At 38.3% G+C, this 19531-nt stretch overlaps 1 protein-coding gene across 4 annotated transcripts in view; it reads right to left on the minus strand.

Moving 5' to 3' along the window:
• RUNDC3B (RUN domain containing 3B) overlaps nucleotides 1–19013 on the minus strand; it is a 147676-nt gene extending 128663 nt beyond the window's left edge. For 2 of the 4 annotated variants that reach the window (XM_030857041.2, XM_030857039.2), the window contains exon 1: nucleotides 18501–19013. In XM_030857041.2, the coding sequence (XP_030712901.1) occupies nucleotides 18501–18622 (122 nt within the window). In that variant the 5' untranslated portion in view covers nucleotides 18623–19013. The remainder of the gene's footprint in view (nucleotides 1–18500) is intronic. The other 2 variants (XM_030857042.2, XM_030857040.2) reach the window with 1 other exon arrangement.
• Nucleotides 19014–19531: the final 518 nt, after the last annotated feature.

Genomic DNA, 19531 nt, shown 5'->3' on the forward strand with positions numbered 1-19531 from the left:
GAAGCAAGAAGAACTACAATTCTGCAGCCTGTGGAAGGAAAACCACATTCACAGAAAGATAGACAAAATGAAAAGGCAGAGGACTCTGTACCAGATGAAGGAATAACATAAAACCCCAGAAAAACAACTAAATGAAGCAGAGATAGGCAACCTTCTAGAAAAAGAATTCAGAATAATGATAGTGAAGATGATCAAGGACCTTGGAAAAAGAATGGAGGGAAAAATCGAGCAGATGCAAGAAATGTTTAACAAAGACCTAGAAGAATTAAAGAACACCTAGAAGAATTAAAGAACAAACAAACAGAGATGAACAATACAATAACTGAAATGAAAAATACACTAGAAGGAATCAATAGCAGAATAACTGAGGCAAAAGAACGGATAAGTGACCTGGAAGACAGAATGGTGGAATTCACTGTCACGGAATAGAATAAAGAAAAAGAATGAAAAGAAATGAAGACAGCCTAAGAGGCTTCTGGGACAACATTAAATGCAACAACATTCGCATTACAGGGGTCCCAGAAAGAGAAGAGAGAGAGAAAGGACCAGAGAAAATATTTGAAGAGATTATAGTCGAAAACTTCCCTAACATGGGAAAGGAAAGAGCCACCCAAGTCCAGGAAGCGCAGAGAGTCCCAGGCAGGATAAACCCAAGGAAAAACATGCCGAGACACACAGTAATCATATTGGCAAAAATTAAAGACAAAGAAAAATTATTGAAAGCAACAAGGGAAAAATGACAAATAACATACAAGGGAACTCCCATAGGAGTTAACAGCTGATTTCTCAACAGAAACTCTACAAGCCAGAAGGGAGTGGTATGATATATTTAAAGTGATGAAAGAGAAGAACCTACAACCAGGATTACTCTACCTGGAAAGGATCTCATTCAGATTCAATGGAGAAATCAAAAGCTTTATAGACAAGCAAAAGCTAAGAGAACTCAGCACCACCACACCAGCTCTACAACAAATGCTAAAGGAACTTCTCTAAGTGGGAAACACAAGAGAAGAAAAGGACCTACAAAAACAAACCCATAACAATTAAGAAAATGGTAATAGGAACATACATATTGATAACTACCTTAAATGTGAATGGATTAAATGCTCCACCAAAAGACACAGGGTCGCTGAATGGATACAAAAACAAGACCCATATATATGCTGTCTACAAGGGACCCACTTCAGACCTAGGGACACTACAGACCGTAAGTGAGGGGATGGAAAAAGATATTCCATGAAAATGGAAATCAAAAGAAAGCTGGAGAAGCAATACTCATATCACATAAAAGACCTTAAAATAAAGAATGTTACAAGAGACAAGGAAAGACACTACATAATGATAAAGGGATCAATCCAAGAAGAAGATATAACAATTATAACTATATATGCACCCAACATAGGAGCATCTCAATACATAAGGCAACTACTAACAGCTATAAAAGAGGAAACCGACAGTAAAATAATAATAGTGGGGGACTCTAACACCTCACTTACACCAATGGAGAGATCATCCAAACAGAAAATTAATAAGGAAACACAGCTTTAAATGACACAATAGACCAGCTAGATTTAATTGATATTTATAGGACATTCCATCCAAAAAGAGCAGATTACACTTTCTTCTCAAGAGCACACAGAACATTCTGCAGTATAGATCACGTCTTGGGTCAAAAATCAAGCCTCAGTAAACTTAAGAAAACTGAAATCATATCAAGCATCTTTTCTGACCACCATGGTATGAGATTAGAAATCAATTACGGGAAAAAAACGTAAAAAAACCACAAACACATGGAGGCTAAACAGTACGTTACTAAATCACCAAGAGATCACTGAAGAAATCAAAATATACCTAGAGGGCTTCCCTGGTGGCGCAGTGGTTGAGGATCTGCCTGCCAATGCAGGGGACACGGGTTCGAGCCCTGGTCTGGGAAGATCCCACATGCCGCGGAGCAACTAAGCCCATGAGCCACAATTACTGAGCCAGTGCATCTGGACCCTGTGCTCCGCAATGGGAGAGGCCATGACAGTGAGAGGCCCACGCACCACAATGAAGAGTGGCCACCGCTTGCTGCAACTGGAGAAAGCCCTTGCACAGAAACGAAGACCCAACACAGCCAAAAATAAATATAAATAAATTAATTAAAAAAAAAAACATACCTAGAGACAAATTACAACGAAAACACAATGATCCAAAACCTAAGGGATGCAGCAAAAGCAGTTCTAAGAGGGAAGTTTAGAGCAATACAAGCCTACCTCAAGAAACAAGAAGTCTCAAATAAACAATGTAACCTTACACCTAAAGGAACTAGAGAAAGAAGAACAAACGAAACCGATCAGAGCAGAAATAAATGAAATAGAAACAAAGAAAACAACAGCAAAGATCAATAAAACTAAAAGCTGGTTCTTTCATAAGATAAACAAACTTTATAAACCATTAGCCAGACTCATCAAGAAAAAGAGGGAGAGGACTCAAATCAATAAAATTAGAAATGAAAAAGGAGAAGTTACAACAGACACCAGACAAATACAAAGCATCCTAAGAGACTACTACAAGCAACTCTATGCCAATAAAATGGTCAACCTGGAAGAAATGGACAGATTCTTAGAAAGGTATAACCTACCAAGACTGAACCAGGAAGAAACAGAAAATATGACCAATCACAAGTAATGAAATTGAAACTGTGATTAAAAATCTTCCAACAAACGAAAGTCCAGGACCAGACTGCTTCACAGGTGAATTCTATCAAACATTTAGAGAAGAGCTAACACCCATCCTTCTCAAACTCTTCCAAAAAATTGCAGATGAAGGAAAACTCCCAAACTCATTCTATGAGCCCACCATCAACCCTGATACCAAAACCAGGCAAAGATACTACAAAAAAAGAAAATTACAGACCAATATCACTGATGAATATAGATGTAAAATTCCTCAACAAAATACTAGCAAACAGAATCCAACAACACATTAAAAGGATGATACACCATGATCAACTGGGATTTATCCCAGGGATGCAAGGATTCAATATACGCAAATCAATCAACGTGAGACACCATATTAACAAACTGAAGGAGAAAAACCATATGATCATCTCAATAGATGCAGAGAAAGCTTTTGACAAAATTCATCACCCATTTATGATAAAAACTCTCCAGAAAGTGGGCATAGAGGGAACCTACCTCAACATAATAAAGGCCATATAAGACAAACCCACAGCAAACATCATTCTCAATGGTGAAAAACTGAAAGCATTTCCTCTAAGATCAGGAACAAGACAAGGTTGCCCACTCTCGTCACTATTATTCAACACAGTTTTGGAAGTCCTAGCCACGGCAATCAGAAGAAAAAGAAATAAAAGGAATCCAAATCGGAAAAGAAGAAGTAAAACTGTCACTGTTTGCAGATGACATGATACTACACACAGAGAATCCTAAAGATGCCACCAGAAAACTACTAGAGCTAATCAATGAATTTGGTAAAGTTTCAGGATACAAAATTAATGCACAGAAATCTCTTGCATTCCTATACATTAATGATGAAAAATCTGAAAGAGAACTTATGGAAACACTCCCATTTACCACTGCAACAAAAAGAATAAAATACCTAGGAATAAACCTACCTAGGGAGACAAAAGACCTGTATGCAGAAAACTGTAAGACACTGATGAAAGAAATTAAAGATGACACAAACAGATGGAGAGATATACCATGTTCTTGGATTGGAAGAATCAATATTGTGAAAATGACTATACTACCCAAAGCAATCTACAGATTCAATACAATCCCTATCATATTACCAATGGCATTTTTTACAGAACTAGAACAAAAAATCTTAAAATTTGTATGGAGACATAAAAGACCCCAATAGCCAAAGCAGTCTTGAGGGAAAAAAACAGAGCTGGAGGAATCAGAATCCCTGACTTCAGACTATACTACAAAGCTACAGTAATCAAGACAATATGGTACTGACACAAAAAGAGAAATATAGATCAATGGAACAGCATAGAAAGCCCACGCACCTAGGGTCAACTAATCTATGACAAAGGAGGCAAGGATATACAATGGAGAAAAGACAGCCTCTTCAATAAGTGGTGCTGGGAAAACTGGACAGCTACATGTAAAAGAATGAAATTAGAACACTCCCTAATACCATACACAAAAATAAACTCAAAATAGATTAGAGACCTAAATGTAAGACCGGACACTATAAAACGCTTACAGGAAAACATGGCAGAACACTCTATGATATAAATCACAGCAAGATCTTTTTTGATTCACCTCCTAGAGTAATGGAAATAAACACAAAAATAAACAAATGGAACCTAATGAAACTTCAAAGCTTTTGCAAAGCAAACTACAAACAAGGTGAAAAGACAACCCTCAGAATGGGAGAAAATATGTGCAAACAAATCAACGGACAAAGGATTAATCTCCAAAATATATAAACAGCTCATGCAGCTCAATATTAAAAAAACCAAACAACCCAATCAAAAAAATGGGCAGAAGACCTAAATAGACATTTCTCCAAAGAAGACATACAGATGGCCAGGAAGCACATGAAAAGCTGCTCACCATCACTAATTATTAGAGAAATGCAAATCAAAACTACAATGAGGTATCACCTCACACCAGTCAGAATGGGCATCATCAGAAAATCTACAAACAACAAATGCTGGAGAGGGTGTTGAGAAAAGAGAACCCTCTTGCACTATTGGTGGGAATGTAAATTGATACAGCCACTATGGAGAACAGTATGGAGGTTCCTTAAAAAACTAAAAATAGAAGTACGACCCTGCAATCCCACTACTGGGCATATACCCAGAGAAAACCATAATTCAAAAAGACACATGCACCCCAATGTTCATTGCAGCACTATTTACAATAGCCAGGTCATAGAAGCAACCTAAGTGCCCATCGACAGACGAATGGATAAAGAAGACGTGGTACACATATACAATGGAATATTACTCAGCCATAAAAAGGAACGAAATTGGGTCATTTGTAGAGTTGTGGATGGATCTAGAGACTGTCATACAGAGTGAAGTAAGTCAGAAAGAGAAAAACAAATATCGTGTATTAACGCATATATGTGGAACCTAGAAAAATGGTACAGATGAACCGGTTTGCAGGGCAGAAATTGAGACACAGACGTAGAGAACAAATGTATGGACACCAAGGGGGGAAAGTGGCGGTGGGGGTGGTGGTGGGATGAATTGGGAGATTGGGATTGACATGTATACACTGATATGTATAAAATGGATAACTAATAAGAACCTGCTGTATAAAATTAAATTAAATTTAAAAAAAAAGAACCCCCCCCAAATCTTTTTGAATCAGCAATTTGCCTTCTTTTTTCAAGTTTTATGCAAGTTAAGAACTCCCAACCATCATGTGTATTTTCCCCTTTATTTTTTTCTATACTTTAAATTCCTTGGTAAGGAGAAAAAAATACTTTTCATAGATCCATTTAGCAGCAGTCTGTAGACGATTGTCCACAGGCCAAAACCAACCAGTTGCCTGTTTCTGTAAATAAAGTTTTATTGAAACACAGAATAAAAAAGTTCCAACCATCTGGAATATATACTGTGAAACTCAAAAGTCTATTTTGGCAGTGTTTACCATTTTTTTAACTTTTGCTCAATGTAAAAATCAAAAAAAGGGAGAGAAGTATATTTTAAAATATTTTCCCCACCTCTACTGTCAAAATTTCTTTCAAAATAGAATTGTTAATCTAGGTACCTTAAGGCTGAGATAGTATATTATTAACATCTTGTCCTGCTGTATAAGCAGACTGATGAGAGCAAGATTGCACAACATGAAAAATAACATTGAAGCACTATCTTCAAAAAAAAGGACAATTTTAAAAAATTTATTTAAAATTACAAAGTATTCAAACCAAGAAAATTTCTCATCTTAAAATATCTCATTTGACTTCTTATATGAAATAACTCCCAATTAAAATCATTTTAATAAAGAATACTTTCACTGTACACTTGGATCACATATCCCTTTGGAACCCAATTCTTCTTTACTCAATGACAAGTGAAAATATTCAAGTAATATATTTTAACATAGGTAAGTTATCCAGTAACTAGATAGACAATTCTACTACTGAAGTTATTAGATTTTTTTAAATTTGAAAGCTTTTTATTTGTTTTCAGTTTTTAAAGGTTATATTCTATTTATAGTTATTATAAAATATTTGCTATCTCCCCCGTGTTGTACAATATATCCTTATAGATTATTTTATACCTAATAGTTTATACCTCTTAATCCCCTGCCCTTATACTGCCCCTCCTCCTCCCTTCTCTCTCCCCACTGCACTAGTTTGTTCTCTATATCTGTGAGTCTAAAGCTATTAGATGTTTAAAACTCTACTATCATTAGAGATTAGTCCCTAGGGTGACTGTTTAAAAATAAATGAGGATGGTTCTTTAATTCACCTTCAACCTTATTTTGGAAATGTCCACTGCTATTATTCTTCACTAGTTAGGGAGAATTACCTCATTTGATAAACATGCCCACTACATACTAGATGCTGGGAATAAAACAGATGCTGAATAAACTATGATTCCTGGACTTGAGAAATGCACAATCTAATAGGAGACAAAAAGATAATTAGATTACAGCATAATGAGAGCCATATTTATTTAAAAGTATGTTTTAGGATGAGCGGGGATAAATGGTTCTAACACTACTGGAGAGGCAATAAAATTTAAATTTGCATTATATGTAATAAATCAAGGGTAACTGCCCAAAGCATAGAAACCAAATATATGAATAGTTGACCCTTGAACAACACAGGTTTGAACTGCAGAGGTCCACTTATACATGGACCATTTATTTCCCATAAATACATACTACAGTAGTATATGATCCACGGTTGGGTGAATCTGTGGCTGCAGAATCACAAGTATGGAGGTCTGACTGCAAAGTTACACGTGGACTTTTGACTTGTGGAGGATCAGCATCGCAACCCCCACATTGTTCAAGGGTCCACTGTATAGAAAACAGAAAAGAATATATGACCAACAAGTTCATAGAGAGAAAAACTCTATGTGGAATAAATGAAATAATAAAAAATACTGATATATAACAAAACAAGAAGAGAGAAAAAGTGAACATAAATAGTAAAATGGTAGCCATAAACCCAAATGTAATAACATTAGAGATGGACTAAATACTCTAAATAAAACAGTAGATAAAATTCAAAATTCAATTCTACCCTGCCTACAAGAGACACTTTACATTTAAGGACCCAGAAATACTGAAATTTAGGAATGGAAAAAGTAGAGACTTCCCTGGTGGTCCGGTGGGTAAGACTCCACGCTCCCAATGCAGGGGGCCCAGGTTGAATCCCTGGTTGGGAACTAGATCCTGAATGCATGCTGCAACCTAAGAAGTCCACATGCCACAACTAAAAGATCCCACATACTGCAACTAAACATGCTGCAACGCAGACCTGGCACAGCCTATATAAATAAATAAATATTAAGGGGAAAAAAAGAATGGAAAAAGTACATCATACAAATGCTAACAACAAGAAAGCTGTTTTAACTACGTTAATAGCAGGGAAAAAATAGACTTTAAGGTAGGAACAGTATTAGAGATAAAGAAGGACATTTCATGGTAACAAAGGAATGAAATCACTAGGAAGAGATCACAATTCTAAATCTGCACCCACCTAGTAATCGAGCAACAAAATACTTACAACAACAACAAAAAAAATGACAGGGACTTCCCTGGTGGTCCACTGGCAAAGAATCCACCTTCCAAGGCAGGGGACCCAGGTTCCATCCCTGGTGGGGAACTAAGATCCCACATGCCGCGGGGCAACTAAGCCCACGTACCACAACTACTGAGCTCGTGTACCTCAACGAGAGAGCCCACATGCCACAAATTACAGAGCCCATGCACCCTGGAGCCCATGCGCCACAACTAAAGAGTGAAAAACCGTATGCCGCAACTAGAGAGAAACCCGCATGCCACAACGAAGACCCAACACAGCCAAAGAAAAATAATAACAATAATAAAGAAAATAAATTTTTAAAAATATGACAGAACTAAGAGGAGAAAAAGACAAATCTACACTCACAGAGATAGACTTTAACACATCTCTCTTAATATCAGGCTAAGCACACAAACAACTAGTAAGGATACAGAAGATATAAACACAATTAACATACTAGACCTAATTGGCATACATGCAATCAACAATGACAGCATACAGTCGTCCCTTGATAACTGTGGGGAATTGGTTCCAGGACCCCGAGGATACCAAAATCCACAGATGCTCAAGTCCCTTAAAGTTGGACCTCCATATAGGCGGATGTGGAACCAGTGGATACAGAGGGCTGTTTATATTCTTTTCAAATGCATATAAAATATTTATCAAAATTAACCATATGTTGCATCATAAAAGCATAAATAAAAATTCAAAACTTTAAAATCTTTTAGAATATTCTCTGCACAGTGGAATTAAGTTAGAATTCAATAACTAAAAATAGAAAATCCTCAGCTGTCTGAAAATTAAACATCTTTTAAAATAACCCATGAGTCAAAAAAGAAATCCCAACAGAAAGTAGAAAACATTTTAAACTAATTAATAGTGAAGATACAAATTTTAAATCTTGTTTGCTATCTCAAAGCAATGTCAAACAAGGGAATGTGCAGTCTTAGAATGTATAGAACGGAAAGATGAAAAAGGCTGAAAAACAATGATTTAAACTCCCATCTCAAATTAGAAAAAGAAAATGAACTTTAAAAAAAGTGGAAGGAAGGAAATAAAGACAGGAAGAGGAATCAATAAATTAAGAAATATACAACAGAGGAAATTAACAAAGCCAAAGGCTGGTTCTCTGAAGATATTAATAAAATTTATATACTCCGAGTAAGAAAAAAAAACATGGGAAAAACAGAGATTACCAATATCAGGAGAGAAAAATGGAAAATGACTACAGATTTTTAAACAATAGAAAGATATTAAGAGGATATTAAGAAAAGTTTTAAGTTTAAATTTGATAACATACATGAAATCGGTGTATTCCTTGAAGAACTCGCTGAAACTGATAAAAGAAGAAACAGGAAATCTCAATTGTTCAGTATCTATTAAATAAATTGAATCTGTTACTAAATGACTTCCCACAAAGACAATTTGCGGTTCAGATTTCTTCCCTGGTGAATTCTTCCAAAAGTTTAAGAAAGAAATAATATTAATCTTACACAAATTATTCTACAGAACACAAAAGAACATTTCCCAACTTGTTTTGTAAGGTCAGATAATTTTAACGACAAACCGAGACAAGGAAACTATAAGAAAGAACAATCACAGACCAATCACTTTCATGAACAAATATGCAAAAATCCCAAATAAAATATCAACTCATTGAATGTAAATATATGTAAAAAAGATAATACAGCACAACCCAGTTTTTTTATTCCAGGGTAGTTTAGCATTAAAAAGTCAATCAATGTAATTCACTACATAAAAAGAAAAAAGGAGAGAAATCATACGTTCATCTTGATAGAAAAAATATTTGTTAACAGAGTATTCAGAATCCACTTATGATAAAAATTCTCAGCAATCTACAAGTAGAAGGGAACTAAAAAAAAACCTACTGCAAACATCCTCCTTAAAGGTAAAACTATTAATGCTTTCTGTAATACTGTGGTCCTAGCCAGTGCAGTAAGACAAAAAAGAAAAGACATAAAGTTTAAAAAGGGAAGAAATAAAACAGGCACAAGACATGACAATGTACTCAGAATGCTAAAACAAATAAACAAACAAAAAACTGCAGAAAATCTATTAGATTTAATAAGTAAATCTGGTAAAATTGCTAGATTACAAGACCAGTATTTTAAAAGGTAAATTCCATGTCTATGTATCAGCAAAAAAGAAAGAAAATGAAAAGGTTTTTTTTTTTTTTTTATAAATTTATTTATGTATTTTTGGCTGCGTTGGGTCTTCGTTGCTGCGCAGGGGCTTTTCTCTAGCTGCGGCAAGCGGAGGCTACTCTTTGTTGGGGTGCACAGGCTTCTCATTGCGGTGGCTTCTCTCGTTGCAGAGCAAGGGCTCTAGGCACGCAGGCTCTAGAGTGCGGACTCAGTAGTTGTGGCACACGGGCTTAGTTGCTCCGTGGCATGTGGGATCTTCCCGGACCAGGGATCAAACCCATGTGCCCTGCACGGTGCCACCAGGGAAGCCCAAAAAAGTTTTTAAACGATCTATTATAATAATACAGACATATCAAATATGGAAGGACAAATCTAAAAAGAGATATAATATGTATATGTTCAAAACTACAAAACATCTTCGAGAAAAATTTCAGAATAGTTAAATATATGAAGGGATGGATATAGTATATTCATGGATTGCATTTAAGTCTCATAAAAATGACAATTCCAAAAACTGATTTATAGATTAAGTGCAATCTTAATAAAAATCCAGCAGATTTTTTAATGGAAATTGACAAGCTGATTCTAAAATCTAGTTTGCAAAGCCCAAGAACAGACAATATTGAACAACAAAGCTGAAGAACTTACATTACCAAACATCAAGATATATTATAAAGTTATAGTTATTACGCCAGTATGATATTAGCTCAAGGACAGACAAATAGACTAATGGAACACAAGAGGGGGTCCAGAACAGTCACCTGACTTCCGATAAATGTGACACTTGAGTGTAGTGGGGAAAGCATGGTCTTTTTAATAAATGGGAACAGGTCAAACTGATTTTCCTAAGGTAAATACTTAAATCAAGTATGGGTAGATTGTTGATATAAATGTAAAAAAGCAAAACAATAAATCTTTTAGAAGAAAATAGAATAATATTTGCATTACTGCCAATTTCAGGTCACAATAAGCAACCCATGAAGGAAAGTTATGGACTACTTTACAATTAGGAACTTCTATTCATAAAAATACACTGCAAAGAGAATGAAAAATCAAGCCACCAAATGGGAAAAGATGCTTGCCTTAAATATATCCAGCAAAAGACCCACATAGAACGTGCAAAGAGTTACACATCAGACAAACAAAAAGTCAGATATTCCAGATGATAAACGACTTGAACTGGCACTTCACAGAAGAGACTCTCCAAATGGACAACAGACTTATGGAAAGGTGCTTAACTTCAATAGACATCAGGGAAATACAAAACTTCAAGGGTTGGTGAGCATGTAGAGCAACTGGAATTCTTCTACAGTTGACCACTGAGCAACATGGATTTGAACTGCACAGGTCCACTTTTACGCAGATTTTTTTCCAATAAATACAGCACTACACAATCACCGGTTGGTAGAATCTGAGAATGCAGAACTACCGATACAAAGGGCCCACTGTAAAGTTATATGCAGATTTTTGACTGCGCTGAGGGTCAGAACCCCTAACCCCTGCATTGTTCAAGGGTCAACTGTACACTGCTCACTACTATGCAGACTGGTACCACGCCTTTGGAAAACTGTTATATCCACTGAAGCTGAACATATGCATGCCATATAACCCAGGAACTCCACTCATAAGTATATATCTGACAGAAATATGTACATATATTCACCAAAATACATATTCATGAATATTCAATTAGTAATAGTCAAAAAGTGAAAACAACTCGAATGTCCATTAGGCTGAATGGATAAACTGCGGTATATTCATACAATGGAAAAAGATACAGCAATGAAAATTAACAAATTACAGTTACGTGCAAGAAAAAGGGTGACTCTCACACACATAATGTTGAGCAAAATAAGCTAAATAGAAAAAGGTACATGGACTTCGCCGGTCGCACAGTGTTTAAGAATCCGCCTGCCAATGCAGGGGACAGGGGTTCGATCCCTGGTGGGGGAAGATTCCACATGCCGCGGAGCAACTAAGCCCGTGCTCCACAACTACTAAGCCTGCTCTCTAGAGCCCGCGAGCCACAACTACTGAAGCCTGAGCACCTAGAGCCCATGCTCCGCGACAAGAGAAGCCACCACAATGAGAAGCCCGCGCAAGGCAACAAACAGTAGACCCCGCTCAACACAACTAGAGAAAACCCGCGTGCAGCGACAAAGACCCAACACATTCAAATTCAGAAAAAGGCAAAACTATACAACTGTGTTGAGAGCTAGGAGAATGGTTACCCTTCATAGGAGTAGTATGAAAGAAGGCAAGGAAGAGGTTTCTGGGGATTTGGGTAATACTCTCTTTTATTATTATTATTACATTCCCATAACTTATTTATCTTAAAACTGGAAGTTTGTGCCTTTTGACCACCTTCACCCTTCTGTTAACCTTCCACCCCCCTGCCTCTTGCAACCACCAATCTGTTCTCTGTATCTATGAGTATGATTTTTTTAAGATTCCACATATAAGTGAGATCATACAGTATTTGTCCTTCTCTGACTTACTTCACTTAGCATACCGCCCTCAAGATCTATCCATGCTGTGGCAAATGGCAGGATTTCCGTCTTTTTTATGGCTGAGTAATATTCCATTGTGTATCTATGTACCACATCTTCTTTATGCATTCATCTATCGATGGACACTTAGGTTGCTTCCATGTCTTGACTACTGGAAATAATGCTGCAATGAACATGCGGGTGCAGATACCTTTCTGACATAGTGATTTCATTTCCTCGGGGTAATGCTCTTTTCCTTGACCTAGGTGCTGGTTACAATGTTGTGTTCTCTTTGCAAAAACAATTCATTATACACCTATGCTGTGTGTACTTTTTTTCTGTATGCATATAAGTCAATAAAAATTGACTTATATGCATACAGAAAAATTGTAGCTAGAAATGAGACTAAATACTGATACATCACTATGATGCTCTACACGTGTTTTAGAGGTTGGCCACAGATTTAACACTAAGACTTCTAATAGCTGTATGAGAAAAAGAGAAGTTGTCAGTTACACATTCATGCCCAGTAGATATAAATAAATCAACTACCTAAAGCTACAATTCTTGGCACTAAAAAAAGACAGATACTTCTCATAAAAATCTTCACAAAGAAGATACTTTTTGACATAATAAACAATGTTCTTGACAACAATTTCAAGAAGATCCTCTGTAATTGCTTCTTCTGCTGACCCTCAATGTAGGCTGATGGAATCTTATCAATGCACGAGAGGGGCAAAAGCAACTGGGATAGGAGAGAGCAAAGCAATGCAGTCTACATACTCAACTGCTCTCTGATGATCTGGACTGATCCAGAGATACATTTTATAAACCTGTAAGACTGCATATAATAGTGGATAAGCTTCACATATCTCCCCCCTCAATATCATATCTCTCACCTGACTTCTGACATTTATCAGTCAGCAGTGAAGATAATACCCTCTAATAAACATGTAGGGGAGAGCTATTCTCTGTTGTCAGTTGAATATGAACCCAGTTAAGCTAGGGGAAGAGATAATGACCTTCTGTGAATGCTGAGAAGCCTACCTCTGACTGGTAAGATGATCATCCTACCTCCATTGTGAAAACCTACTACTAGGGCTCTAAGAATCTTTAGAAATGATACTGAATCTGCTCCGAAGCAATACAGTTCAGGTAATGTTGCTCAAAGTCCCAACCCAAAGTTCTACTATGTAAAGCATGACTAAAAGAGCTTTAGCCAAAAATATAATCACGAGAGGCAAGGTATGAACAGTCTTAAAAGGGCATTCTCAAGCAAATATCAATAGTAACAAGGAAAGTAAGTCACTGAATTTAAAGTTATTTAGAGGTTTATACCACCAATAATACTCAGTAATATTTCACATATTTGCAAAGCCTCCACCCTGCTTAAACACAGGAATAGATCATTTTTTTCCCGATTATTCAGCAACCAGAATGTTAAGAAGTTCAGAGTGCTAAAGCTCACTCACTGAACTCAGGCCTCTCAGTGACTTTTTTTTTTTTTAACAAAAAAATAAATAAAATTACTTCTCTATTTTCCTAGTTCACAACCAATTATAATGAGCAAGTCAGGATGAGAAGCACAAAGAAAAAAGCTGGTAGAAACAGGCAGAGTTGCAAGAAATAACAGCTAACTTGGTAGGAGGAGACAGTAAATGCAAAAACAGACCAAGAACTCCAAACACACAATCTTCTGAGGCCATGTAGCAAACAGCTCTATGCCTCAAGAGTCTCCAAGGGCAACCACTACACAGGGTATATTCACGGAAACAGATCCAGAGTAAAGTCACTGATAAGGATTATATTATACTACGTAGAGTTTTTTTAAATAAGGTAGGGAAATGTATAATCCTTTTTTTTTTAATGTTTATTTATTTATTTGGTTGCTCCAGGTCTTAGTTGCGGTAGGCTGGCTCCTTTGGTCCAGTTCGCTGGCTCCTTAGTTGTGGCATGCAAACTCTCAGTTGTGACATGCATGTGGGATCTAGTTCCCTGACCAGGGATCAAACCCAGGCCCCCTGCACTGGGAGCGTGGAGCCTCATCCACTGTGCCACCAGGGAAGTCCCTGCATAATCCTTTTTTAAAAGGAGTTCATCCAAAATGTTTAAAATATTCTTTATTGTAGTTTAAATCGGAACACTTAATTTATAAGCTTCAGTTATACGGAAGATTGCACCCCACAATAAATGCTGAGTAAAGCACTGCAGTTGATAGGAGAATTTTAACTCAAACATCAGTTACATGAAAAATATGAGCATCTCATTTCCCAAAAACACTGAGAAAATGAGGTGCTACTGTTATTTAAATTAACATTCATGTTATGAAATAATATCTTGACCTATAGAAAACTAAGAACTATGTACATGTTATTAAAAGTACTTTAATTTTGAAAATCATCACTGGTCTCCACTGTGCTTAGCTCATCATACTACCTCTTTCAATCTCTCATCAATCCTTTCCATGCACAAGACGGGAAACTTATGACTTTGTCTGGGGAGTTTCTCTTAAAGAACTGGTTTGAACATTTAACAAATGTTATTTTAAAATATTTATCCATGTATATTTAAATGTTTATCTTAATAATTTATTTTTCATAAACTGATGTTAACCCACAGAAAGAGAATTTATATTTTAATTCTCCTTGTCACCAGAACTAAAATCAAAGGAATATGTACGTTTTTCAATAACCTATGAAGCTTAAAAATGATAGAAAAAAATGAGTAGTACCTGATTTTCTATGGATGAAAAATGAAGGTTAAAAAACATCCTGAAGGACTTTAACAATTTAATTTTTCTAAATGGTAGAGAATATGCAGGGAAAATACTAGTTGGTACACAGAACTAAAGTCAGTCTATGAATATTTTGGAGTTGAGCGTGGAACATTTAGAGATCTCAACTGACCTACTTTCTCTCCACCACAATCTGTGAAAAATATGATAAAGGAGTACTTATTTGCTGAGAGAAGTACTATGTGTTCTTAGTCTATAATATATAAATGTTCATGAAAAAATACAACTGATGAAATAATTACATACACAATCACAATGAACCAAAATTCAATTCCTGACTATCCCACCTAACAAAATAACTCACTTCCAAAGTTTAAACTGTAATAATATTGTTCTTATATAAGGCGTTTTTAAACTGAAAAAATTGTGTAGTTACATAATAAGCTTGTAAACCTAAACTGAGAGTACAGTATGCCTAAACTGTTTAAGGGGTAATGAAAATCATTACTCTATAAGTATTAATACATATGATAGAATGATAGTCAGGGGGTGGGGGGAGTTTGTTTTGGTTTGGTTTGGCTTTCTATACTGTTCCATTTTTCCAGAATATCAGCAGAGAGTCACAATACGGAAGGCACAATTCAAAATGTTTTTGTTTACAGAAAAAAATGCACATGCCTCATCCAGCTACCATTAAACATATGTCTACCATTACCCTGATCATGTTTGGAGAAATTCAAAACCAAATATAAACTCATTCTGCTTGAAGACTATTATTAGTTTCAGGGCTATCATTGAAGATTACCAATGATCTAGTCCAAGTTTATTTTACAGATGAGAAAACTAGAAAATGGGCTTATTAAAGGACACACAATTAATGACAAAGTAAACTTAGAACTCAATTATATGTCCACTAAACCAGCTTCTTCCCAACTTAAATACCAAATCACGTCTGATCTGCTACATAAAAATTTTTAAATAAATTCATTAAGGGACATGGGTGAGATACCCAGGGTTTGGTTAACTCTGAAAGTGAAAACCGACAGAAATGCATAAATACTGATTTGCTCATTTTGCTGAATTTAGGTGGGGATACTTAAAACATCCAAATGGCCTACAGTGACTTTTTTCCAAAAAATAGAAGGCTTTTAGACAAAGCCTATCAAATACATCCCATTACTACACAAGGATAATAATTTATATGCACCATCAACTATCTGGATGTAAAGAACAGTGTTTGTAGTATTATCCACATAAATAAATACACAAGTTGAAATCTAAGACAGAAATTAAAATTTATTTTAGCTACAATACTAAATTTACATGTAAACTGTAACTAAAGTCAGCACTTATACTCACTTCAGAGTAGAGAACAAGAATTAGGCAAATAAACGTAACAAAAATACAGCTAGCCCAGACAACAGTCCACACAAATCAGTGTGATGTGACTGAAATTTCTTAAAACATAACTTAATATGTATCTTAAATAAGGTTGAGGTACAAGTCCCTTTCTTCTCCTGAACTGCCTCTGATGCCGTGACAAAAATGGAGATGCAAAAGGAATAGTACCCTCCACTGATATTTTTTTCTCATCTGTTTTTATTCTGTCTTAAAAAATGAGTGGAGCATAAAACCTCTTCCCATGTACTGTGTTTTACCCCAAATCTTCAACATCCACCATTCCAAAGATGGCCACACTGATTCAGAGCAATATATGTCAGCCCAGGTGTTTAAAGTTTTAGGTTGAAACATTTGGTTAATTAACACCATGCTGCAAACACTCAAAATCACTTCAGCTGCCACTACTACAAAACAAAACTCCCCAAAACAGAAACTGTTACCCTCCACTGGATTTACTCATACAATAAATATTTACTGAGTGTCAGATGCTATGGTAGGAAGAATGAAAGAAAAAAGAAAACTGAGCAAAAAGCAGACATGGTCGCTGCCCTGTGAAGCTTAACACTTATGGAGCCTTTATGAAATACATCACCCCAAGAATCAGTGTATATGTTGGGGTCTGCCTGAAAACGTCTTCTTTTTAAAAAATAATTCTTTTTAATACCTGTAAAGGTAAGAAAATCAGCCTTGCTTACTGTTCTATTTACCTAATTTTTAGAAATTTGCTTAGATGTAAAAAAAATTTCATACAACCTATCTTCCTCCAAAGGTTGCATGCTAGACAGCACAAATGGTAAATTCAACAGATTCCATATTAATATTTTACTGTTTATAACTCCAAGTGCCATATAAGTCAGTAAGGCAGGTCTTCCTGCTAGATGGGCAAACAGCTGTAATAGTCTAAGGTAAAAAAACAAAAAAATCACTTGTTATTTTGAAAGTTTGAATATATATTTGAAAGTTATTGAATATAGTCCTCGTATAAATACCTATATTCTGCTTAAGATGCTAGACATTATTTACACAAGGAAAAGAAAAAAATACAGATATAAATTGCAAAGGAGGAAAAGGTCTCATCATTCTCTCATCTTACAAGATTTGCGACAGCTGATGAAGAGGGATTTGATGGAACAACGTAATTTTACAGCAACTTAATGGTTTAAAGAAGTTCCTAAGGAATGAATGCTTAGGACTTCAATTTTTTTTAATACCCAGAAACAAGACTTAAAGAAAATGTCAGCATGTTAAAAGTTAGTTATTTCTGAATACTGGGCTGGCTGAAAGTCATTACGCCTCTTATGTTTCTACATTTTCTAAAGTAAGGGAATACTACAATTACAGTTAGAAAACAACTAAAGAAAGGCAGATCTTGAAATAAATCACTGACTAGGTATCCTCGACAGTCCCACTCTTGCTTTCAACGGCAGAAACAGCACTAACACTGCAATTTAGAGTGGAGAGGACACGGACGGAGATACACACACACACACACACTTAGCTAGCATGTAGTAGGCACTTAATATTTGTGGCACGAAAGGACAATATATATGTAAACAAGCCAAAACACAAACAAAACGCACTCCGATTCTGAGGCAATACAGTAAACAATCACAGTAAAGATTACTTTACTAAAAGCTGCCCAACAGCTTAACGCGCACTAAATGAAAGAGCTCTTTTTCCCTGCCCTCCTCTTTTACTCAGGCACTAGATTGCACATTCGAAACAAATCCTCCCCCAGCCCCGCCCCAAGCCCTACCCTCAGCTGCTCCCAGCACTGAAATTGATGTAAAGTCCGGGGCCTTGGCGGTACCCAGACCGGCCCCCCTCTGGACGCTCTGCGCTGCGGACACACCCGGCGCAGTAGCGGCCGGGGCTACAGCCCGTTATCTCCGGGACCCCCAGGGACTCGCGCTCGCCCCAACCCTGAGCCCGCGGCGCCGGCGGCCCCCCCTCTTCTCTCCCAAGCGGCGGGCCGCTCCGTACCTGCACACCGTGATCAGGTTCCTCCTCTCCACCGCGGCGTTGCGGGCGCTCAGGCTCTTCCTGCCGCCGCCGCCGCCCCCGCCGCGGTTCCCGCCCAGGCCCCCCAGGCTCCGGGAGGCCATGGCGGGCTGACCCCCGCGCCCCTTTTGTCTCGTGCGACCCCGCCCGCTGCCCACACCTGCTTCCCCGGGCTCTCGCTCTGCTTGCGGCCGTGGGGCCGCGGGAGGGTGGAAGGGAAGGAGGGGGGGACGGAGGGAGGGTGTGGAGGACGGTGGGGGATTCGCACCCGGGGACTAGTGGCTGGCGCTCGGCGCCAGAGCTCCACACACACACACACACACCACACACACGCACGCACCACCCCCGCCCTTGCGCGCGCCGCCAGCCGCCGGGAGGCGCGTGCAGGCCGGCGTCAGCAGCTCCCCTACTTCCCCCAGGGACCTCGGCGGCCGCGCAGGCGCGTGCCCGCCGGCCCCGCAGGCCCAACCACCCGCGCTCGGCCGCCACTGGCTCCCCAGCTGCGGGCACCGCAGAGAGCCACGGGCCTCACGCGCGCAGCCCCGCCCTCCCTGCCTCTATCGGGCCAACGCCGCCCCAGCTGGAGCCAATCGCAGCGCGCGAGGGGCGGGGCTGGCCGCGCAGATCTTTAAAGCAATCTGCTAGAGCCCCGCCCAGGCGCGTGGGCAGCTGTCAAGACTCCCGGCCCGCGCTCTCAGCTGGTGAGCCGCAGGCAGTCCGCACTCAGGGGAGCAGCGCCGCAGCTGGCCTGGGGATTGTGGGATGCGGGACTCGGGATTGCTCCGGGCGTGTTGACGACCCTTGCCAGGAGCTCAGCTAACGGCTGGGATCGCTAGCTCTAACGGCTGATCCCGTTCCCAGAATCCGACTCCCCAGCCTAGTGGCATCCGGAGCTACAACGCCAAGCCAGCAGCAGCGCCGGCTCCCGCACCTGACCCAGGGCTGACTCCCAGGAAGGGAGCGGATTTTCTTTTGTCCTACCGCCCTCCCCTGGCCTAGTAGACAGCTACAGA

The sequence above is a fragment of the Globicephala melas genome, chromosome 9 (assembly GCF_963455315.2).
Source record: "Globicephala melas chromosome 9, mGloMel1.2, whole genome shotgun sequence".
In the NCBI taxonomy this organism is placed as follows: domain Eukaryota; kingdom Metazoa; phylum Chordata; class Mammalia; order Artiodactyla; family Delphinidae; genus Globicephala; species Globicephala melas.